The 25750-nt window shown below is 46.6% G+C and overlaps 1 protein-coding gene across 8 annotated transcripts in view; it reads right to left on the minus strand.

Annotated features, from left to right (window-relative positions):
- Positions 1-22208, minus strand: part of FAM13A (family with sequence similarity 13 member A) — a 397958-nt gene extending 375750 nt beyond the window's left edge. For 7 of the 8 annotated variants that reach the window (XM_068233239.1, XM_068233222.1, XM_068233255.1 and 4 more), the window contains exon 1: positions 4623-5059. In XM_068233239.1, coding sequence (XP_068089340.1) covers positions 4623-4905 — 283 coding nt within the window. In that variant the 5' untranslated portion in view covers positions 4906-5059. Of the gene's footprint in view, positions 1-4622; positions 5060-22132 lie in introns of those variants that run through there. The other variant, XM_068233233.1, reaches the window with a different exon arrangement.
- Between the last annotated feature and the right edge of the window lie 3542 nt (positions 22209-25750).

Genomic DNA, 25750 nt, shown 5'->3' on the forward strand with positions numbered 1-25750 from the left:
CTTAACTTACCTGGTAAACCCCCATAGTCCTTCAGTCCCTCGTTGTCCTCCCAATCTGCTGCATTCTGCTCTATGAAAGCTGTCCAACTGAGCTCTGTCGTGGGCTGCTGCCTATGGGCAGCCCTGACTCGGCCTCAATAGTGCTACCATAGCAGGTAGCATTCTATGCATGCGCAGTTAGTACAACTGAGATATAGGCCTGGTGCACACCAAAAACCACTAGCAGATCCGCAAAATGCTAGCAGATTTTGAAATGCTTTTTCTTATTTTTCTATGGCGTTTTGCAGATTGCTGCAGCGGATTTCAATATAGTACATTTCATATATTGTTACAGTAAAGCTGTTACTGAACAGCTTCTGAAACAAAAACGCCGGCAAAACCGCTCTGAACAGGCGTTTTTCAGAGCGGTTTGCGTTTTTCCTATATTTAACATTGAGGCAGAAACGCATCCGAAATCCAAAAAATGCCTCACCCCGGCATTTTTCGTTTCTGCAAAACGCCTCCCGCTCTGGTGTGCACCACCCCATTGAGATACATTGACCAAGCGGATCCGCAGCCGCAAGCGGCTGCAGAAACGTTGAAAAAGCCGCTCGGTGTGCACCAGCCCATAAGGTATATATCCAGGTGACTAGAGGTCGGCTAAGCTGGTTCTAGTTTCAGGAGTTCAGGAGAAAGCTAGCACTTAGGGCTAGTTCACACTGGGGAGCTTTCCAGTGCTTTGCTGATCGCCAGCAAACACCAAAGTGCTGTCACATACGTATCCCTATGGGATCATTCTCACTGCAGCATTTGCCATTTGAATAAATCGCAAATGTGCTGCATGCAGCATTTTAAGTACAATCAGGATGTGATTCGCCTTCTCTTGAATGGAAATCACAAATCGTGGCAAAAATCACAAACATTTGTGCTGCACAATTGGAATCACTGGGCATTTTGCGCTCCGAGTGTGAGCTAGCCCTAGCTTGTATAGAGGATGGCCACCTTAAGTCAAAGAACCGGGGCCAAATGAGTGCAGACAAAAATGGGATAGCTGCCTGGATCAACAAATTAGGTTTCAGATGTTTAAGGGCCCATTCACACTTGAAAGTGCAAAACGCCGACGGTAGTTTTGCATAAATTATTTTTGAGCTGAAAAATCACTGAACACTGTGGTGATTTTTCCGTGATCGGGTTTAGCGCTTCTATAGCACTGAAACACGATCGCTGGGAAATCGCCTGAAAATGGTGCAGGCGACGCGTTTGCGTTTCACGATTTTTGGCGATTTGCACAAATCGCCCAAGTAAGATGGGCCCATAGGGAAATATTTCACTAGCGTCTTAAAAGCGCTAGCGTTTGAGCGTTTTGCCGAAATCGCGGCAAAACGCTTTAGTGTGAATGGGCCCGAAAGAAACAACGATTCAGGTTGTTGTACAAAGCAAATGCCCTACTTTTGCTTCAGTTTTATTTGTGCCTGTTGCGATAAATTCAATTCTGGTTCTATTTCTGTTTTTGTTTTTTTTCATAGAAACTGTACACTGCACAGGGAATAAAGGGGTAAGTACTCAGACCAAGACACCTGGCTTATATATGGCTGCAGGAATGGTCTCTCTGCAAATGTAGAGGCGCATGCTGTGCTATTACTTGTCCAGCACTTGTAAAAAGAGGTTAGGGAGGGGACAAGAGAGAGCCTGCAGGTGGTGTCCCTGCTAACATATATTGCAGTATGTGAAACCCATGTTTCTTTTGTATTCGGTTATCAGATCCTGTTGTATATGTGCTGGTGAAGTAATAGTACAAGCTGTGCCTTTAAATTTGCTGAGAAGCCTTTCCTAAAGCTATGGATAACTCAGGTGCCATGGTCTGAGCACTAAAGCTATCCACACACTATACAATATTGTTGGCAAATTAGATGTTAGATTCAACAACACCAGCTAATTGGGCAGATATTGTGGTTAACCACGGCCCACGGTTATCCTGTAATCGCCCCGTGGATGACATCCTATAATCTGGACAGGCTTTTATTCTACGATCGACCTGTGATCTTTATTGTAATGTCAATCACGGGACGATCAGTGCCGTGGTCAAATAGCGTATGGGACCCTTTACCCATTCTCTCCCTGATACAGAGGTGTGCAGAGGTGCCCAATTCCCGATGCACAAGCAATATGCCCAACGGATCAGCTCGCTCCCAGCGACGGCCGATTTCTTTGTGCATGCTGGTCTCCTGCCCGCTGCATGAAGTTACGCACGTGCTGCTCCGTCATCCCTCTGCATAGCAACGGTACATGTTGTTAGCTACACAGTTGACTTGCATGTGTGCAGCCTGGCCCAGCGATGTTGCCCAAGCGGGATCAGGTCCTGACTCCAAATGGGTGACATCCATCAAATTGTGTACGCACAGTGACAGATCACTTCTACGCCTCATATAGATGCTCAATAATTATCACCCAAGAATGTTCTTTTGGATAGCTGTGCAGATGATAGATTTCAACCTGACGCAATTACAAACGATTACCTCTAACCACAAAAAAATAATCCTTATAGGGCTTTATTAAAGGGACACTTAAGTCGAACAAAAAAAATGAGTTTTACTCACCTGGGGCTTCCAATAGCCCGCTGCAGCTGTCCGGTGCCCTCGCCATCTCCCTCCGATCCTCCTGGCCCCGCCGGCAGCCACTTCCTGTTTCGGTGACAGGAGCTGACAGGCTGGGGACGCGAGTGATTATTTGCGTTCCTTGCCACAATAGCGCCATCTATGCTGCTATAGCATATATCATATAACATATAGCAGCATAGAGGGTGCTAATGTGTCTGGGAATGCGAAGAATCACTTGCGTCCCCAGCCTGTCAGCTCCTGTCACCGAAACAGGAAGTGGCTGCTGGCGGGGCCAGGAGGATCGGAGGGAGACGGCGAGGGCACCGGACAGCTGCAGGGGGCTATTGGAAGCCCTAGGTGAGTAAAACTCATTTTTTTTTTTGACTTAAGTGTCCCTTTAAGGGTGCTTACACACATCCAATTTTGATGTGCCAACGATTGGCCAATTTTACCACTTCCATGTAGTATGAGGGCAACAGATTTTGAATACTATGGAGAGATTGTGTACATTGTGTAGGTAAACTCTAAAATTACATTGCAGCGCTAAAACTCGCCACTTATTGGCCAATCAAAATTGCATGTGTGTATGCACCCCAAGTTCACACTATGTGCATTTAGAAACCCCCGCCCTACAATGCTGGCATAACACTCATTAGTTTTTATAGCATTTAAAATTGCTATGCAATGTGTTATCACACACTTCACCCAGAAACATACTGCAGAAAAAGCATTTGGATAAAGTGGTCTGTTACAACACAGAGATGTAAGCATGCCCATAAAATTGTACAGGCAGTGGATCCTCATTCAACAACGCAGAGAGCAGAAGCATGCATAACGTGACTGCACCCTTAGGGCCTGTACACACACACTGCTGTGCTTGCGCTGCATTTTTAAAATTGCAAGCCTTCATGAGAATAGAAAAAGCGCATCGCACCAGTGTGTACAAGTCTTCACGATTTTCATGATTTTTCAAAAGACCTTGCGATTAAAAAACGTATGCGATTTAAAAAGCGCAAGTGCAGCAGTGTGTGCAGGCCCTTAGTGACCGTTCCCACTAGTACCAAATTCAGCGCAAATCTGCAGTGTTTCCCTGCAGATGAGAACGGGGGTACGCTGCCCATTTAAAGGGAACCAGAGGCCCCCCAAAAAAGCTTTTATACATACCTGGTGCTTCCTCCAGCCCCATACGCACGGATCGCTCCCACGCCGCCGTCCTCTGCTGCCTGGATCCGCCGGTACCGGGTGCCCTCATGGCCGCCAGTCGGCCGGCAGACGCGGCCAATTGTCCGCATCACACGGGGCTCCCTCAATGTATGTACGCGTGAGGCTGCCTACTGCAATGCGGACAATCACGCGTGAGGCTGCCCCTTTGATGCGGACAATTGCCCGCGTCCGCCGGAAGTGACGGGACCCGGTACCGCCAATCCAGGAAGCGGAGGATGGCGGCGTGGGAGCGATCCAGGCTTATGGGGCTGGAAGAAGCCCCAGGTATGTATAAAAGCTTTTTCTCTTTTTTTTTTCGTTCCTTTTAAGAGAAAACCTGTAAGTGAAAAAAAGAGAAACATTGAATATTTATCTTGGTAGAGGGAAGATCTGTCTCCTTCCACCTCACTGTCCACCTCCACCCCACTGTTCTAGCACCTGGACCCCCAAAGCATGCAGCTGCGGCGCTCCAATAGAAGCGTGGCCACACTGTACAGGACAGCTCACACCTGCGCAGCAGCATGGAGCTGCCTTTGGCTCTGTGCTACCGCGCAGGCGCAATCGGTATGCACCTGCACAGTGCGGCCCTTGTGGACGGGCTTGCAGGGGTCTCAGGGCTGGAACTGTGAGGAGGAGGAAGACGGAAGCCTCTGGATTATCCAGTCTTCCTTCTACCTAGGTTAGTACCCATTTTGGGGCACTTTTTTCACTACAGGTTTCGGTTCCTTTAAAGTCATAGCGGGAGTGTGTGAACACACACAGCTAGACTGGGTTCAAAATAATACAGGAATATATCTACTTTATTAGTGTGCTGTAAATAAAACAATCACATTACAAGCTTACCTTCAGTGCGCAAATACTCCACCACATTCCACACCACTGCTGGAACGTCATTCATCACTAGACCTTCCTTGTGCAGATCTCCGAGTGGCACTCCAAAGACTTTCCTGCATGGCATGGGGGGCTGTCCTCTGCCAGGCCAGACCACCACTTTTTTCATGTCTTCCTTCAGCCTGACGGCAGCTTTGCTTTGCTTGAAAGAACAGAGGAAGAGAGAGCAATCATGAGCTGTAACAACTGGGGGCTGCATTTTCCTTTTGACTTTTTCACTGAGTAGTTCAAGCATGTTGAGCCATAGCAGAAACAGAGCAATCAGGGTGGCGCTGGTCTGCGGTGTGTTCTGTTGGATTTGAGTGATAGGAATGGGAGCGGAACATGCAAGCTGAGAGGGGGCGGCCCACTCACACAACTTCCCTGTAGCTAGGATGTGTGTGTGAAGCTGCCTTGTGCCTTCAGGAAGACACACGCGTCTCCAAGCTGCATCGCCACAGTAACCTCTGGGCGGAACTAACACTCTCCACTCCGACCTGAAGTGTCTAACTGCTGCTGGCAAATCCTCTCTTGCAATTGCATACATACTAGATATGTGGTGCTAACAGAGCAGATTATAATGCCAGACAGGAAATCTGTGTTCCCAGAGCCGAACTTCTTCAGCATCTTTTGTTCTCCCATATCCCTTGTTTTCACTAGAAGTGAATAACTGTTATTTGGGAAGCCTGATTACTATCGAAGTTGGCAATCGCTTACTAACATGCGATGAACGTAAAATTCCGGTAAGGCTTTGGCCCTGTATAGGTTAGCAGTGATATGAGTACTCAGCATTATGCTTTCTTCGTGGGAATGGGGACTAACCCCCCTTAAAGACCAGGCCATTTTACATGGGAGGGGGGGGGGGGGGTGTCAGGCAGCCGGATCCCTAGTAGGATTAGCTGGCCATGGTGTCCTCAGTGTGGCCAGGTGTCCCCCGAAATGCCAGCAGCCTTTAACCACTTCCCAGGCTCCAGCGATGAGAAGCTCTAGCCCCCTCTGCTTTGGCGGGCATCCTCGCTCGCACTGCCGTTAAGTTCCGGGTCGCAGCTTGATGAAGTCATCAAGCCGGGAAACGACATGTCAGAGCGAGCGAAGATGCCGGCCAGAGTAGAGTGGAGCGATGATCACCAAGGGGAACGTCAGGAAGGTAAGAGGATTCTCTTCTTCCCCTCCTACCGCCACTGCTGAAACAGTGATCGCTACGATTCGCCGGGGATCGTAATGATCACGTGATTAGGAGCCAATCGTGATGGCTCATGATCACTGAGGGGAGATGTCAGCTGTCATATGACAGCTTAATCTCCCCTCTCGGGTGCGCACGATCACGTCGGGAGCGAAAATAGCAGGTGGCGTAAACCCTACGCCGCATCAGATTTAGACAGCCACAAGTGCGGCATAGGATTTACCTACAGAGGTCCCCAAAAGGTTAAAGAGGATCTGTAACATGAAAAGATCCCCTGGGGGGTACTCACCTCGGGTGGGGGAAGCCTCCGGATCCTAATGAGGCTTCCCACGCCGTCCTCCATCCGTCAGGGGTCTCGCTGCAGCCCTCCGTGGAGTCCGTGCAGCGGTGACGTCAATATTTACCTTACTGGCTCCTGCGCAGGCGCTCTGACGGCTGTCGGCTCTGAACTACACGGAAATACCCGATCGCCGTTGGATCTGCTCTACTGCGCAGGCGCAGGTTGCCTGCGCAGTAGAGCGGACCCGAATGAGATCGGGTATTTCCGTGTAGTTCGGAACGGAAAGCCGCCACAGCGCCCCCGCTGGAGCCAGCAAAGGTAAATATTGAACTGACAGTCGGCACAGTCGCCGGCTGTTCGGAGGGCTGCGGCGAGACCCCCGTGGGACAGAGGACGGCGTGGGAAGCCTCATTAGGATCCGGAGGCTTCCCCCACCCGAGGTGAGTACCCCCCAGGGGATCTTTTTAATGTTACAGAGTTTCTTTAAAGGACAATTGAAGCAAGGGGGATATGAAGGCTACCATATTTATTTCCTTTTAAACAATACCAGTTGCCTGGCAGTTTGAAGAATGTTATCTGCATACAGAGGCTGGATCTGCCTATACAGCCCAGTCTCTGTTGCTATCCCAAACCCCCCTAAGGCCCCCATGCACTCTGCAATTCCTCATAAATCACAGCCACGCTGCTGACAAACAGCTTGTCAGAGCTGGCTGTGTTTATCTCTATAGTGTCAGTCTGCTGCTCTCCCCGCCTCCTGCAGAACTCCGGTCCCTGCCTGCATCTCTTCCCTCCCTGCTGATTGGAGGGAAGGGATGGGGGCAGGGACCGGAGCTATGCAGGAGGCGGGGGAGCAGCCGAGACTGACACTACAGATGTAAACACAGCCTCACAGCACGGCTGTGATTTATGGGGGATTGCAGAGTGCAGCGGGACCTTAGGGGGGTTTGGGATAGCAACAGAGGCTGGGCTGTATAGGCAGATCCAGCCTCTGTATGCAGATAACATTTTTTAAACACACCTCGGGTTCTCTTTAAATAGTTTATGCTATACGAAGTTTGCACGGCGGGCGATGGTAGCATAGGGGCTGTATGCTCATCTGTGACCCCCTGCACATAACTCCATTTTAGAAAGAAGACACCCTAAGGTATTCCGTTAGTAGTATGGCGAGTTCATATAAGATTTTATTTTTTGTCACAAGTTAGCGGAAATTGATTTTAATTGTGTTTTTTCACAAAGTGTCATTTTCCGCTAACTTGTGACAAAAAATAAAATCTTCTATGAACTCACCATACTCCTAACGGAATACCTTGGGGTGTCTTCTTTCTAAAATGGGGTCATTTGTGGGGTTCCTATACTGTCCTGGCATTTTAGGGGCCCTAAACCGTGAGGAGTAGCCTTGAAACGAAATTTCTCAAAATGACCTGTGAAATCCTAAAGGTACTCATTGGACTTTGGGCCCCTTAGCGCAGTTAGGGTGCAAAAAAGTGCCACACATGTGGTATCGCCGTACTCAGGAGAAGTAGTATAATGTGTTTTGGGGTGTATTTTTACACATACCCATGCTGAGTGGGAGAAAGATCTCTGTAAATGAACAATTGTGTGTAAAAAAAAAATTAACAAATTGTCATTTACAGCGATATTTCTCCCACCCAGCATGGGTATGTGTAACAATACACCCCAAAACACATTATACTACTTCTCCTGAGTACGGCAATACCACATGTGTGGCACTTTTTTGCAGCCTAACTGCGCTAAGGGGTCCAAAGTCCAATGAGCACCTTTAGGCTTTACAGGGGTGCTTACAATTTAGCACCCCCAAAATGTCAGGACAGTAAACACACCCCACAAATGACCCCATTTTGGAAAGTAGACACTTCAAGGTATTCAGAGAGGGGCATGGTGAGTCCGTGGCAGATTTCATTTTTTTTTGTCGCAAGTTAGAAGAAATGGAAACTGTTATAAACTGTTCTTATCACCTTGCTTCGACACCACCGTCTCACAGACTGTGAGATCACTTGACTCTCCACACAGCAAACAGGAGATAGACTTTCTCAGGCTTCTTCAATGTTTACGTTATTTATTCAGGAAACAGGAATACAGATAGATACATTCATCATATCCTAGCCATGCCAATCTTCATGTTGCGTTACAAGCTCGTGATTAGACTCCCTGCTGAAGTCAATCAGGTACCTTCTTCCTAACTACGTTACACTAAACTACCTATGTACAGCATACATTATATCAAATTACAGAAAGGAAGAACATGCTTAGAGGTCCCAGTCAGCCTTGCGAGCTAGTGTGAAAGTAAAGAGCAGAATGCCCTCTCCATCGCTCACTCCGGGTTTAATACCGACTAGGAAAGAGTTAAATATGACATCATCTTCGCCACCCCCTAGATCAGACTATTGGTGGACCCACTCGTGGTGTCATCATACACACCTACTTGATTAATAATCAATGAGGCATTTGACCTATATGCAGGAATGTGGATGTTTACAAAACATAGCTGATGTTTATTGTTCCATGCCCAGGTCAGGGAGACCTGCGGCCTTGTGCAGAGAACAGCTTCTTGGTATGTTCTAGTTCTGCTGACAGAACTGCAGATTTTCTCTCTAGTAGAAAATCCCCTTAAAGGGCAGGTCTGCTCATCAAGCCTTTTTGACTAACTCAGTCCAAATAACTGAGGCCTACTTAAATTATAACAGAAACTTTTTTTTTTGTCACAAAGTGTCATTTTCGCTTACTTGTGACAAAAAATAATATCTTCTATGAACTCACTATGCCTCTCAGTGAATACTTTGGGATGTCTTCTTTCCAAAATGGGGTCATTTGGGGGGTAGTTATACTATCCTGGAATTCTAGCCCCTCATGAAACATGACAGGGGGTCAGAAAAGTCATAGATGCTTGAAAATGAGAAAATTCACTTTTTGCACCATAGTTTGTAAACGCTATAACTTTTACCCAAACCAATAAATATACACTGAATGGGGTTTTTTTTAATCAAAAACATGTTTGTCCACATTTTTCGCGCTGCATGTATACAGAAATTTTACTTTATTTGAAAAATGTCAGCACAGAAAGTAAAAAAAATCATTTTTTTGCCAAAATTCATGTCTTTTTTGATGAATATAATAAAAAGTAAAAATCGCAGGAGCAATCAAATAGCACCAAAAGAAAGCTTTATTAGTGACAAGAAAAGGAGCCAAAATTCATTTAGGTGGTAGGTTGTATGAGCGAGCAATAAACCGTGAAAGCTGCAGTGGTCTGAATGGAAAAAAAGTGGCCGGTCCTTAAGGGGTGTAAAGCCCTAGGTCCTCAAAGTGTTAAAGGACAACTGTAGCAAGAGGGTTATGGAGGATGCTATATGTATTTCCTTTTAAACAATACCAGCTGCAGTAGTGTCTGAATAACACCAGAAACAAGTATGCAGCTAATCTTGTCAGATCTGACAATAATGTCAGAAAAACCTAATCTGCTGCATGCTTGTTCAGGGTCTATGGCTAAAGCAGAGGATCAGCAGGACTGCCAGGCAACTGGTATTGTTTAAAAGGAAATAAATATGGTAGCCTTCATATCCCCCTTGCTTCAATTGTCCTTTAACCTTTTGGGGACCTCTGTAGGTAAATCCTATGCCGCACTTGTGGCTGTCTAAATCTGATGCGGCGTAGGGTTTACGCCACCTGCTATTTTCGCTCCCGACGTGATCGTGCGCACCCGAGAGGGGAGATTAAGCTGTCATATGACAGCTGACATCTCCCCTCAGTGATCATGAGCCATCACGATTGGCTCCTAATCACGTGATCATTACGATCCCCGGCGGATCGTAGTGATCACTGTTTCAGCAGTGGCGGTAGGAGGGGAAGAAGAGAATCCTCTTACCTTCCTGACGTTCCCCTTGGCAATCATCGCTCCCCTCTACTCTGGCCGGCATCTTTGCTCGCTCTGACATGTCGTTTCCCGGCTTGATGACTTCATCAAGCTGCGACCCGGAACTTAACGGCAGTGCGAGCGAGGATGCCCGCCAAAGCAGAGGGGGCTAGAGCTTCTCATCGCTGGAGCCTGGGAAGTGGTTAAAGGCTGCTGGCATTTCGGGGGACACTTGGCCACACTGGGGACACCATGCCCAGCTAATCCTACTAGGGATCCGGCTGCCTGACACCCCCCCCCCCTCCCATATAAAATGGCCTGGTCCTTAAGGGGGGTTAGTCAGCCGGTCCCCAAAGGATTAATCAAGTATTTTCTAATGCGAGTTGCAAACTAACTAATCTGGAAAAAAGCATCAGGTAAAGCTCTACACTCAAATGAATTATTCAGCTATGCCCATACACAGATAAAGGGCCTCATAGGTCATTCAACTTGTCATTCCTGATAAAATGAATAATGATAGGGTTGTGTTTGCTAATCGCCAGTTGATTATCTCTAACAGAGCCCACCATCAAAGCCGACCCTAAAGAGTTTTACCTATACTTACAGTGGGTTGAGAACGTTTGGGCAACCTTGTTAATCGTCATGATTTTCCTGTATAAATCGTTGGCTGTTACAATAAAAAATGTCATTTAACTATATCATACAGGAGACACACACAGTGATATATGAGAAGTGAAATTTCTTGGATTTACAGAAAGTGTGCGATAATTGTTTAAAATTAGGCAACTGCATAAATTTGTCATTTTATTGATTCCAAAACCTTTAGAACTAATTATTGGAACTCAAATTGGCTTGGTATGTTCAGTGACCTACCTACACAGGTGAATCCAATTATATCCAATTACAAGAAAGAGTATTTAAGGGGGTCAATTGTAAGTTTCCCTTTTCTTTTAATTTTCTCTGAAAAGTAGCAACATGGTGGTCTCAAAACAACTCTCAAATGACCTCTGAAGACAAAGATTGTTCACCATCATGGTTTAGGGGAAGGATACAGAAAGCTGTCTCAGAGATTTAAGCTGATTGGTTCCACAGTTACGGACATAATGAGGAAATGGAAGACCACAGGCTCAGTTCAAGTTAAGGCTCGAAGTGGCAGACCAAGCAAAATCTCGGATAAACAGAAGTGACGCATGGTGAGAACAGTCAGAGTCAAACCGCAGACCGGCACCAAAGACCTACAACATCATCTTGCTGAAGATGGAGTCACTGTGCATCGTTCAACCATTTGGCGCACTTTACTCAAGGAGATGCTGTATGTGAAAGTGATGCAGATGAAGCCTTTTCACCGCCCACAGCACAAACAGAGCCGCTTGAAGTATGCTAAAGCACATTTGGACAAGCAAGCTTCATTTTGGAGTACGGTGCTGTGGACTGATAAAACTAAAATTGAGTTATTTGGGCATAACAAGGGGTGTTATGCATGGAGGAAAAATAGCATTACAAGAAAAACATCTGCTACCTACAGTAAAATATGCTGGTGGTTACATCTGTGGGGCTGTGTGGCCAGTGCAGGAACTGGGAATCTTGTCAAAGTTGAGGGATGCATGGATTCCACTCAGTATCAGCAGATTCTGGAGACCAATGTCCAGGAATTAGTGACAAAGCTGAAGCTTCGCCGGGGGTGGATCTTTCAACAAGACAACGACCCTAAACACTGCTCAAAATCCACTGACGCATTCATGCAGAGGAACAAGTACAACTTTCTGGAATGGCCATCTCAGCCCCCAGACCTGAATATAATTGCAAATCTGTGGTGTGAGTTAAATATAGCTGTCTATGCTCAGAAGCCATCAAACATGAATGAACTAGAGATGTTTTATAAAGAGGAATGGTCCAAAATATCTTCAACCAGAATCCAGACTCTCATTGGAACCTACAGGAAGCGTTTAGAGGCTGTTATTTCTGCAAAAGGAGAATCTGCTAAATATTGATTTCATTTATTTTTTGTGGTGCCCAAATTTATTCACCTGCCTAATTTTGTTTAAACAATTATTGCACACTTTCTGTAAATCCAATAAGCGCCAGGGGGGTGCTTTAGCACCACCTAAAATTCCCCAAGCACCTCCTGAGCACCCCCAGCCGCTCGCCGCCCCGCTCTCTCTCTCTCCCTTCTTTAGTGCTACAAGAAAATGGACGCCGATGTCTGGACATCGGTGGCCATTTTCTTGTAGCACTACAGAGGGAGAGGAGGTGGGGAGACGCCTGACGCGAGTGGTGGGAACAGCCATAGAGGTAGCGGCCGCCAGCTCAGAAGGATGCACGAGCGGCGGCTGCTCTGGCTGGGCAGCATACTACCTACGCTGGGGACAGATCTACTACCTACACTGGGGCAGCATACTACCTATGCTGGAGACAGATCTACTACCTACAATGGAGCAGCATACTACCTACACTGGGGGCAGATCTACTACCTACACTGGGGCAGCATACTACCTACTCTGGGGACAGATCTACTACCTACACGGGGGCATCATACTATCTACGCTGGGGACAGATCTACTACCTACACTGGAGCAGCATACTACCTACGCTGGGGCAGCTATACTACCTTTGCTGGGGGCAGATCTACTACCTACACTGGAGCAGCATACTACCTACGCTGGGGCAGCTATACTACCTTTGCTGGGGGCAGATCTACTACCTACACTGGGGCAGCATACTACCTACGCTGGGGGCAGATCTACTACCTACACTGGGGCAACATACTACCTACGCTGGGGACAGATCTACTACCTACGCTGGGGCAGCTATACTACCTACGCTGGGGCAGCTATACTACCTACACTGGGGGCAGATCTACTACCTATGCTGGGCAGCATACTACCTACGCTGGGGGCAGATCTACTATCTACACTGGGGCAGCATACTACCTATGCTGGAGCAGCGCTCACGCCTTGCAGAGCTGGGTCCCTGGTTCGAATCCCAGACAGGTAAACATCTGCAAGGAGTTTGTATGTTCTCCCTGTGTGTGTGTGTGAGTTTCCTCCAGGTACTCTGGTTTCCTTCCACACCCCAAAAACATACAGATACGTTAATTGGTGCCCCCCTAATTTGGCCCTAGACTATGATACATATATTACACAATAAATACATAGACATAAGACTATGGTAGGGATTAGATTGTGAGCCCCTCTGAGGGACAGTTAAGTGAGAAGACAATATACTCTGTACAGCACTGCATAAGATGTTGGCGCTATATAAATACTAAATAATAATAATAATAATTTTACTTCTCAAATATGTGTGTGTGTCTCCTATATGATATATTTAACTGACATTTTTTATCGTAACAACCAACGATTTATACAGGAAAATCATGACTATTAACAAGGTTGCCCAAACTTTCGCATCCCCCTGTATACCTGAAGCAGGCCTCAGTTAAAGGAAAAGACCAGATATCATTTCATTTTCAAATTGAGTTTTAAAGCCTAGTACACACGATGCAATGTTCCGTCACATCGACAGATCGATGTGATAGGAAGTTGCATCATGTGTGGACATTCAAACTGATCCCGATTGATAATGCAATCAATTTCCCATCAATAATTACCCAAAATAATTCGGTATCAGACCGGTCGGAAATTATCGGATCTGTTACAAAATTTCAACATGTGTACTAGGCTTAAAGGGAAGGTCCGAGGTGATTAAAAACAAAAATCTACTAACCTGGGGCTTCCTCCAGCCCCGAGTAGCCGTCCTGTGCCCTCGCCGCAGCTCTGGTGGCTCCCGGTCCCCTCCAGTGCAGATGCCGACCTCGCCAGCACAGCATCTACTGCGCTTCAGCGCGCGGCTCAGTCGCACTGAGGTCATCAGGACTATACTGTGCAGGCGCAGAACTACTGCGTCTGCGCAGTACAGTCCATATGACGTCAGTGCAATTTAGAGAGGCGCAGGCGCAGTAGGCATCTTGCACCAGAGGGGACCCCGGGCCACCAGCGGGGAGCGGAGCTGCGGCGAGGGCACAGGATAGCTGCAAGGGGCTGGAGGAAGCCCCAGGTAAGTAGATTTTTGTTTTTTATTCTCCCCAGATCTTCCCTTTAAGTTCTAGGTTTTCTTTATTCGACCTTCAGTTATAAAAGGTGTGTAAAACCCAAATCCACCAAGCCAAGAGTGGCCAATGAAAATTGTGTTGGGTCATTCGTTTAGTGACTGTTGTCGATGTTTAAACTTGTCTGTTCTGTTTACCTGACTGTTTAGTTCTTAGGAAAAACTGTATAACACAAAGGGTACTGTTTAATTTCCAAAATAAAGTTCCACATTAAGACTAGATCAGGCATTCAATGGAGAACCCTTGGGTTGCTAATCTGAAGGGCAACTCCCAAGCACACAACTGTCATTCACCCAGCTTCATATTTAGCCTTCCTGATTGCCACTATCCTATATAGCTGTATAAAAAAAAGAAAGTATTTTATTACGTTTTGTTATGTATGCATTCAAATATTGTTATAATGTTGATATTGGGTTGCATTTACCCTCATCAATGTCCATACAACATTCCAACTATGGCTTATTGTTATACATTGCTGTATTCTCAAATAAAGCTAAATACGTGACATGCTATACATTGTTTTATATGCCGTTTATTTAAAAAAAAAAACTATTGGAAGTAAAGTGAACCTCCTGTAAGGAGAAATAAGGTAAAAGTTACTTACCTCAGTAAATCATTCTCCAGATGTAATGAATGTGTTAGACCAGGGGTCTAGTCCTGGGAAAAGAAGTGAGTGGACTCACCTGGAGAACCTCTGCGGCGCGACAAAAAATGGGCGTGGTCAAGCACACCGTGGGCGTGGTCATGGGTGGGGCCAAATATACATGACCTTAGCAGTGATGGAAAAGGTCTGCCAATGAAGTTTGAGCTCTGCCGTAGTGTATCCCCCAAAAATTGATGTAATCTGACAGCATTTCACCAAAAAGACACATAATCTGGTAGAAGTTCCTCCAAAATACAGATAATATGGAAGTGGTTCCCCCAAAATGGACAATGTGGCAGCAGCAGTTCCACCAACATACACATAATTTGGAAGCAGTTCCCCAAAATACGCGAAACCTGGCAGCGGATCACCCAAAATACACGTAACACCCAAAAGACATATAATCTGGCAGTAGTGGTCCCCCAAACATACACAATCTGGCAGCAGTTCCCCAAAATACACGTAATCTGGCAGCAGCCGTTCTCCTAACATACACATAATCTGGCAGCTGTTCCCCAAAATACATAACAGCGATTCCACAAAAATGCAGATAATCTGACAGCAGTTCCCCCAAAATAGGTACCCCCAGGTAGCCAGGTCTATAGGTGTCCAGAGTATAAGTAGCCATGAGTATAGTAATCCCCAGTATATGTAGCCAGAGGTATAGTTGCCTAGTATATGTAGCCAGGGGTATATGTGCCCAGTATATGTAGCCAGTGGGATATGTCCCCAGTATATGTAGGCAGGGGTATATGTCCCCAGTATATGTAGGCAGGGGTATATGTCCCCAGTATATGTAGGCAGGGGTATATGTCCCCAGTATATGTAGGCAGGGGTATATGTCCCCAGTATATGTAGGCAGGGGTATATGTCCCCAGTATATGTAAGCAGGTGTATATGTCCCCAGTATATGTAGCCAGGGGTATATATGCCCAGTATATGTAGGCAGGGGTATATGTCCCCAGTATATGTAGGCAGGTGTATATGTCCCCAGTATATGTAGGCAGGGGTATATGTCCCCAGTATATGTAGGCAGGGGTATATGTCCCCAGTATATGTAGGCAGTTGTATATGTCCCCAGTATATGTAGTGAGGGGTATATATGCCCAGTATATGTAGGCAGGGGTATATATGCCCAGTATATGTAGGCAGGTGTATATGTCCCCAGTATATGTAGCGAGGGGTATATATGCCCAGTATATGTAGGCAGGGGTATATATGCCCAGTATATGTAGGCAGGTGTATATGTCCCCAGTATATGTAGGCAGGTGTATATGTCCCCAGTATATGTAGGCAGGTGTATATGTCCCCAGTATATGTAGGCAGGTGTATATGTCCCCAGTATATGTAGGCAGGGGTGTATGTCCCCAGTATATGTAGGCAGGGGTGTATGTCCCCAGTATATGTAGGCAGGTGTATATGTCCCCAGTATATGTAGGCAGGTGTATATGTCCCCAGTATATGTAGGCAGGTGTATATGTCCCCAGTATATGTAGGCAGGTGTATATGTCCCCAGTATATGTAGGCAGGTGTATATGTCCCCAGTATATGTAGGCAGGGGTATATGTCCCCAGTATATGTAGGCAGGTGTATATGTCCCCAGTATATGTAGGCAGGTGTATATGTGGCCAGTATATGTAGTCAGGGGTATATGTGCCCAGGTAGCCAGGTGTGCCCCCACCCGGAGGGAGCAGAGCAGGGAAGGCGAGCTATAGGGACAGCGGGGATGGGCGGACATCTCCCCCCAATCCCTCACCTTTGTGCTCCCCTTCCTGCCTCTCCCCTCCGGCGTTTTTAAGTGTCGGCCCGGCGGCGAAAGTGGGCGGAGACTTACCTCGTTCCAGTCGCATGGGACGCTCCGCTCTGTGTGCGGCTAGAAGACCAGACTAGCCGCACGCAGAGCGGAGCGTCCCATGCGACTGGAATGCAGAAAGTCTCCGCCCACTTTCGCCGCCGGGCCCGACACTTAAAAACGCTGGAGGGGAGAGGCAGGAAGGGGAGCACAAAGGTGAGGGATGGGGGGGGAGATGTCCACCCATCCCCGCTGTCCCCATAGCTCGCCTTCCCTGCTCTGCCCCCTCCACACAAGCCAGGGTGAACGGCGTTCACTTTGAAGAAAAAGTGGGTGGACGCCGTTCACCCGCGTTCACGCAGGACTCGACCCCTGTGTTAGACTCAGGATCCCTGATCACTAGTGATCTGCAGGATCACTAGTAATGCAGAGGCTAACTGATTATATGGTGATCTGCAGAATCACCAAATAATGCAGGTAATGGCACAGGAATGAACACACAAAAATACAATTCAAGATGAGAGAAGCTTTGTGGAAATATCCACCAAACTGCGATTCCTCAGAGGTGTGGTTACCTTTGAATAGGAACCCCGTGTGTGAGATCCTCCAAGGAAAGCAGTGGAGGAGTCTCAGCCTCTAGTAGTAATGGTGTACTAGAGGCCAGGCGTCTCAGAGAGGCGAACCTCTATAATGGAAACCCCTCAGTGGGAGACGAGCCACTGAAGAGAGGAAGGTCGGACAGAAATAGGTTCAGCAACGATACAGGCAGTGAGGTACAGAATCAGGAGACGGATATCAGAGTCGGAAACGAGCCAAGGTCAGCAGGAGATCAGAGAGGCAAAGTACAATATCAGAAGGCGAGAGAATAGTCAAGAAACAGGCAAAAGTCAAATACAATGAGATCAATCAGGCTAACTGCGTGTGCAAGTAACGGGGTCCTGCCGCACTTTACACACCGGGAACTGACTAAGGTCTGAGCGCTAACACAGGGTGTCGCAAACACAGACGAAGTGCCAGTGTCAAACACTTCCTTATATACTGCCTGGGACATGAAGGACCTCCTAGAGCTGCAACCAATCAGAGAAGGCTCAAGGACCTGCCTGACGTCAGCTGACCTCCAAGTCAGCTGGCACATTTCTTCATTGTATAAAAGGGAGGCCGGTGTGCGCGCGCACTCCCTATAGTAGGGGAAACAGTCACACAGAGTAACATGCCGGTGAGTTTGGCGCGATGTGCCCGCACGGACTTGCGGGGAGGATGCTGACAGAGTTCCGCATGCCGCAATAGAAGGTATGCTTACCGGAGCGGATGCGGCCAAAGATCCGCAATCCTTCCGAGAAACGCCGCCTAGTGGCGTATTCGTTACACCAGCCCACCGTTCCTGTGCAGGATCCCTTTACAACACATCTGACAAGCGATTGTCGTATTTGTTCTTGTGGCCTCATTCCTGTCCATGTACAAGCGCTAATGCACTCTATGCAGGAGTAGTACGAAGCCACTCATGCATGAGCAGCTTTGTGGTACTGTGGAGGTGTAGATCATACTAACTTGCCGATGCAGATAATGTCACACAAAATGATTTGTGAATATTTTCTTTATTTTAGCTTCTTCAGGGCTAATGTGGCCACCAAGGCAAAATCTTTATAGATAAGCATTCATTTTTTTCCCTCTGGTTGCAGCTCTAGTAGCCGGAGGGGAATTGATTTCAGTAAGGGCCCACTGTCGCACTGTTTGGCAAACTGTCGCAGAAGTAGTGATAGTCCTTTGAGGCTATCACACTGCATGTGGTGCAATGGGTCCCGTTGTGACAATGCAAGAGCATAAATGAGTATTTCACCCGGAACTGAGGCTTACTGTCATTGAAAAGTATGCCTCACACTGTATGGTCGCATTCACCAAGTAATTCAAGTTCACGTTATTCTGTGAGCACGGTCAGGTAGGATACACAGGGAAAAAGGGCCATGCCAAAGGCTTACAATCTAATCGGGGGTGGGGACACAATAGGAGGGAGGATATCACCTTTACCTACTAAGGGCCAGTTCACATGGATGCTTGGCGGCATTTACCGCGAGTGTCTGATACAACGCTCCTATTCAAGCGAAAGGAAGTGTTTATATCACCCTTTTACCGTCGTTTACACAAATGCAGCGTTCCAATCCCAATTTTCCCCGTCGTTTCAGATGACCCTGGACACATCATGCGGCTTCCATGGTCGATTAACTGCAGCGTCTTCATGTCCCCCTGCGGGTACGAAAAACGTTGATCACGACGGGACGCCTCCAATCGCCGCCAAAGGCCCGCACAAGCCCCAGAATGAGACACCCCAGAATGGAAACCCTGGAAGGCGTCTGTCTGAACCAGCCCTTAGACAACCTGACTTTTCTCTTGCCTGTGCCCTGCCCAGTGTCGCTCCAGTGGTACTTCTGCCTTCCTGGATTCAGTCCCTATATTTTGCACATTTAAAGCAATATTGAAGTGTCCTGTAAAAAAAACAAAACAAAACGTAGATTCTCATTCCACAGCTGTCCTCCACCTGCCAGGAGCTGTTGGAAGGGTTCGGAAGACAAGCGGCTCCATGCTGCGCATGAGCAAGTGCACGCATGCGCAGTGCAGAGCCATCCTCCTTTGGAAGCACTGAAGGACACAAGTGCTTCCAGAGCCTTCCGAGGATCCCGAAGGCGTATTTGACCAGTTGGTCGAATAACTTCAACGGTGGTAACAGTGCTGGATGAGGATACCTTTTTTTAAGTGAGTTGACTAACTTTTTGTCAATATTTGCCTTTAGTATACTATATACACACGGGATGTCATATGTTGTCTATTAGGGATTGGGACACAATCCCACAGCTAAATTTGCTGGGCAAATGCAATACAGATACGGAGTCAGCTGTAAAGCTGACAAAGCACTCTTTTGCTATGCGCAGATGTGGCGTCACGTGGCAGGCAGGGGAGTGGCGTGCACAAAGCAAATCAGCTGTACTTGTCTAAATTGATCCACCAGGTGGATCGTTAGCCAGGGGATGGTCACTCATTGGGGGCTGCTGTACACACCTGATTATCGGCTGAGGTGGTCGTTATCGGCTGCCTTAGCTGACTTTAATCATGTGTCTGTACGGGCCTTAAAGGGATACTGTAGGGGGGTCGGGGGAAAATGAGCTGAACTTACCCGGGGCTTCTAATGGTCCCCCGCAGACATCCTGTGCCAGCGCAGCCACTTACCGATTCTCCGGCCCCACCTTCAGTTCACTTCTGATATTTCAGACTTTAAAGTCTGAAAACCATTGCGCCTGCGTTGCCGTGTCCTTGCTCCTGCTGTTGTCACCAGGAGCGTACTGCGCAGGCCCAGTATGGTCTGCGACTGCGCAGTACGCTCCTGGTGACATCAGCGGGAGCAAGAACACGGCAACGCAGGTGCAGTGGATTTCAGACTTTAAATTCCAGAAGTGAACTGGAGGCGGGGCCGGAGCATCGGGGAGTGGCTGCGTGGGCACAGGATGTCTGCAGGGGACCATTAGAAGCCTCGGATAAGTTCAACTCATTTTCCCTCGACCCCCCTACAGTATCCCTTTAAGACAAAGACCATTTATTTTGTAACAATGCAACATTTAGGCCTCTTTCAGATGGGAGGCTGAACTGCGCACTTGCTGAGCAGTTCATTCTCCTGTCTACCACCCCCGCCAGTGCAATTCAGGTGCAATTTAAATGCAGCCGAATTGCAGCAGTAGTAACACCATGTGTGTCAAGTGCTGACATGCGGTGGTGTTACAGGGCGGCAGAGGACTGCAACATGTCGAGTCCAAGCATGGCTGTGGCCACGCTCAGATCATGGCTGGGGCTGCCTGCCAATACCGAGCGCTAACAAGCAACGGTGCAGGAGAAAGCTTAAAGGCAGTGAATTCACCGCTTGTCATTTGCCTGTGTGAAATGGGCGTTAGGATCCTATTTATAAATGTGGCAACCTACAGTTCCCCAGAACAGTGTTATTATTGCTGCAGATGGCCAGCTGTGTGAAATTGCAGCATGCATTCAAAGCCATGGTCATCACAATGGACTCTATTCACAATTTTCTATTTTCCGCATACAAAAAAGCACTATGGGTAAATTCCCGACTGAAATAAGAACATCTTGACATTCACAAAATTTTACATATGGGTAAAAAGTGCGGTAAAAGTTGGTAATTCCTGCAAAAAAATCGAAATTCACAAAGAAAAATGGGCGCATTATTTCTGACTTGACTACCGATTTTATATCACCTACAAGTACTTGGTGATATATTTCGCTTCCCATTGATTTAAATGGAGTCTGGAGCCTTGAGCGTTGTGTTTTCTGGACTTTTTTTGACAATTTTTTTATGCCACTTTTGTTTACGCATGGTTTCTGCATGTTTACTACATAATTACTTAGTTTCCCTTTAAAACGTTCATGCTTGTACTGTACAAGCAATAAATATACCAACTAACTGCCAGAATACCTGAATGAAAATCTAGACAGTAACCATAGAAGAACCAAAAACAATGTTGCTAAGACACAGAACAACGCCCAGGAGTACAGCACGTATAAAATTACTACTACTACATTCCTTTATAAAAGATATCCTATTTAAAGGTAATAAGGTCTCTACCCTACACAAATAGAAGGCAAAAAAGCAAAAGCAAACAAAACACGACTACATAAATGTGGTACTTTAAGCTAGAAAACAAAACTGCAAAGCTCAGACATTGTAAATCAAAGCGGAAGTGAAAGTCCAAAGAAGTTGATTGTGCCTGCCTGTGAGTCATACAGCATTTAGCCACTAGAGATGGGAAGTTCGGATCTTTTAAATGATCCGGATGATTCGAATCGGATCATTGAAGAGATCCGGATCTTTGATCCGAATCTCGGATCATTTTACTACCGGAAGCATTCGGGGGTGAAATGAACAGCAGGACAGGTCTGTGGACAGGAGAAGGGGAGGGAGTGGACACACAGAGAAGGGGAGAAGATGGACAGAGGGCAGGGAGTGGACAGAGAAGGGAGGAGGGACGAGCAGAGAGCAGAAATGTTTGCACGTAATACCCACATGCTGAAGTCATATGCTTTACATATATTTCACCTATATGTTCATCTGTACACTTTGAAAGAAAAGGTCGCACAGTGAAAGAAAGCATTCCCAGAAGATAAGTGCAGCTGTTTAGTGCCGAGTGCAGGAGGATTATATTGCCTTTTAATCACACTGTCTGCAAAGTTACTGAGCTGTGCTGAGCCAAAAGCTTCCAATGTGTTCACTGTGCAACACTACGGAACAGCCAGCCTATAATGGGCAGCACGTTATAGCCAGTATGTGTGCTCTACACATATCTGGCAGTGGCACCCATGTCCCCTCTCTCTCATCTACCTGTCTCCCTGCAAGGCTGCCTCCCATCCAACAGAGCGATCCATCTCAGCTCTGCTTCCAAGACCCCGCTGCCCGCTGAGAGGGGGCGTGTCGCTCCTGGCCCCGCCCCTTTTGCGATCCGAATCGTTCATTTTGATGATTCGGATGATCGACTCATAAAATAGATTCGGATCAAAGATCCGAATCGTTCATGATCCGGACAACACTATTAGCCACAGAAATCCCATGTACTCACACAAACAGCAAGGGCTCCAGCCCCCATCCTCAGGAAGTGTCTGGAAAAACTGATGTAGCTGGGATGCTGGCAACATTAAATAGAAAACAGACACAAATAAATTATCCAGAGAAGCCTATTTATCTCATCTTCATCATTGGGTTATGAGAAAATAATCTCTAGACACAGTATAGATTAGACAGATCTCTGTACTGTGCCTTATCCCTGATTTCCAGCCATCTACATGGCAAGGAACAGCAGCATCCCAGAGAAATCTAATTCCCAGTCTGCTATTGGTGATTGGAAAAAGTCATGTGACTAAATTCTTAACTGTATTAGCATGGGATGAAAGCATGAAGTTTAACTGGTGGAGTCCACAGCTTATGATAATTATTTACACACCCACTTCTTTTTCACAAGTAGCAACCAGTCTGAAGATTTATCCTACAGTAACAGCCCATGTTTACGTTTCTCAGGTGACTAGACATAAAATGTAAACTGCTCGAAAAAAGAACTAAATGACAAACATTTGTGCAGTATTCAGAAGAATGAACAATGCATTTAGCAAGTTACTACGCACTTCACTATATTATAGCACAGTGTGGGCAAGAATGAAAACACTTTATCACCATTATCATGCTGCATCATTCACTATGTGTACTACTGTGCCTGGCCGCTATACAATACAGTATAGTTTTATGCAAACCAGGGCTGATAATGGCATCCCTATGTTATCTAGTGCTCTCCCTCTTCCCCTATTAGTGATCTTAGCAGGGTCGGACTGGGACACTAAGGGCCCACCAGGAAAGTTTTGGGCTCACGTACGCATGTACTCCAGACATTTTGCACTATATAAATAAATAAATAATTTGGTAGGACATTAGATAATGGTAGGGAATAAATTGTGAACACTTCTGAGGACAGTCCATAACAGGGAGAAGGACAAATGTGGGGCAAACAAAATAGGTGTCACCATGCACTGGAACATGGGCATGGTCATGATGGGTCTTTGGCAGACCCAAGAATACACAAAATAACAAAAAGATACACAAAATAAGTGTTATTCACAGAGAGTCGGTCTGACCAGATAAACCTTAGATAAAATAATCAAGTAGTTACATGCCTCATGATAATTCATGAAGTAGTCAAATGCCACTAAATAAAAATATTAAGTAGTCACACATCTCCAGATAAAATAATTAAGTAGCCAGGTGCCTTAGAATAAACAAAATAAATAGCCAGGTGCGTCAAAATAAAATAGTTTAGTAGCCAAATGGACCCTGTATACATAAATTAAGTAGCCATGTTCCCTAGAAAACAGAATTAAGCAGCCATATGCCCATATATATCAGTATTAGGTAGCCAGTGCAGGCTGGGGAGGCTGGGTGCTTTGATAGGTGATAGTTGGCAGTTGGCTGGTGGTGTAATGGTTAAGGGCTCTGCCTCTGACACAGGAGACCAGGGTTCGAACCTCGGCTCTGCCTGTTCAGTAAGCCAGCATTAATTCAGTAGGAGACCTTTGGCAAGTCTCCCTAACACTGCTACTGCCAATAGAGCGCGCCCTAGTGGCTGCTGCTCTGCTCTGGCGCTTTGAGTCCGCAAGGAGAAAAGCGCAATATAAATGTTATTTGTCTTGTCTTGTCTTGATACTGCCAGCAATGCGGGATAGCCTTAAGGTGGCCATATACTGCTTGATTTGCCATCAGATCGACCAACAGATAGAGCCCTCTCTGATCGTATCTGATCAGAGAGGGATCGTATGGCTGCCTTTACTGCAAACAGATTGTGAATCGATTTCAGCATGAAATGTAATGTATTGCTGCTAGCATCGGTCTTTAGGTGTTCGAACGCCGCTATCAACACATTCCGACCCGCCGGCGATCGAGCAAAATCTTCCGCACGGACAGAAACGATCGATTTTGGACGGAAATCGATCTTTCGGTCAGCATTTGCGCAACGATTTCACAGCCGATTCGATCACAGTGATCGAATCGGCTGTATATCGGCGGGAAAATCGGTAAGTGTATGGGCCCCTTTAGAGTATGCAGGCAGATCTCCAGCAGATTCAATCAAAGTAATTTAAAAATGCCAGAAAAAAAAATGAACACAGAAAGTACATCAGGAAAATGGCAGTATGCAGGGTTTTAAAAACTAAAAAGATTAGGAGGCCTGCACAGAAAATATCTGGGACAAAATTAGAACCTCTATAAATGTAAAGTGGTTCACCAAGTAAAATATAAAGACAATTTCCACTCTGTAACTATCCAACCAGCAACTAAAAAATACAGGAGTGGCTAATTTGGGTGCCACATAGACTGCAGTGTTAAATCCGAGATGAAAAACTATAACAAGTAACTTGTCTATACATCTTATTTAAAGTTTAGTATTCCGGCTGCTGCTGCTCTGCCCCATACACCCCTACAAGCTACAGAAGGAGGACTACATCTCCCGGCATGCCTCAGCGCCCTGAGCACCGGCTCTTGTCGTTCGCAGCAAAGAGCAGGCTCTTAGAGCCGGCTCGTTCGCGAATGACCCATCACTACTGCATCCACAGCCATCTAACACACATGTATGTTTTTGATGCTTATGACAAAAATAATTAAATACAGGATTTTATCAGATAGATACAAGACAGGCAGATTTATCAACACAAGTGCAAGCAAAATGGAGGGAAATCTATTGCAAAAGTGAAACAATTGATGTGTGCTGGTTTTTATTTTCTTTTGGTTGTGATAACTCTGCTCCAGTTAACTTTGATTTTGATTGGTAAGTCCTGAGTAGGTGTGCATATACTGTATATTTGTTCTTCCTGCTTAAAAGCCTTGTACTCTTATGCAATCCTGATTTTCTTAATGAATTACCGTTTTGTAATGGATTGCGGAGATGCCGCTGCGCGGTCTGGCAGCGGGGCGGCTGTTTCCGCGTTCAGACCGGCGGTTTCCGCACAGCAGCATGCGTCTGGTTTGTCTGAGCCTTCTAGTGCACACAGATGGAGAGCTACGCGCGCGCGCTGGGAGGCAGGACCTTTATGCCAGTAGGAGAGGGATCAGCTGATCAGGTCGATCAGCTGATCCCAGCGCAGCTGTTGATTGGCTGAGTGGCGCTGAGGAGCGCTGCACTATATATAGATCTCGCTGGTCAGTCTCAAGTTGTCTGCCGTTGCGAATACTTACGTGTGAGCACTCAGCCCTCAGTCAGATCCTACAGTGTGTTAGAGCCAGGTGGACCTGGGAATTCACACTTAGCCAGATTACGCTTGTGTTATACTTTAGACTAGTTCCGAGGTGTTGTGACCAAGGACCTCACACCCAAGCTTAGGATTACTGTGTCATTGCTGTGTTATACTTTAGACCAGTTCTGGGGTGTTGTGACCAAGGACCTCACACCCAAGCTTAGGATTACTGTGTCATTGCTGTGTTATACTTTAGACCAGTTCCGGGGTGTTGTGACCAAGGACCTCACACTCAAGCTTAGGATTACTGTGTCATTGCTGTGTTATACTTTAGACTAGTTCCTGGGTGTCGAGACCACGGACCTCACACCTCAGACTAGGACTCTGCTCTATTGCTGTTATGACTATTTGCTCTGTCGACCTCTCTGTTGCTTTCTGATTCGGTACCTCTGCATATCTGCCTACCA

Source organism: Hyperolius riggenbachi, chromosome 1 (assembly GCF_040937935.1).
Source record: "Hyperolius riggenbachi isolate aHypRig1 chromosome 1, aHypRig1.pri, whole genome shotgun sequence".
Lineage (NCBI taxonomy): Eukaryota > Metazoa > Chordata > Amphibia > Anura > Hyperoliidae > Hyperolius > Hyperolius riggenbachi.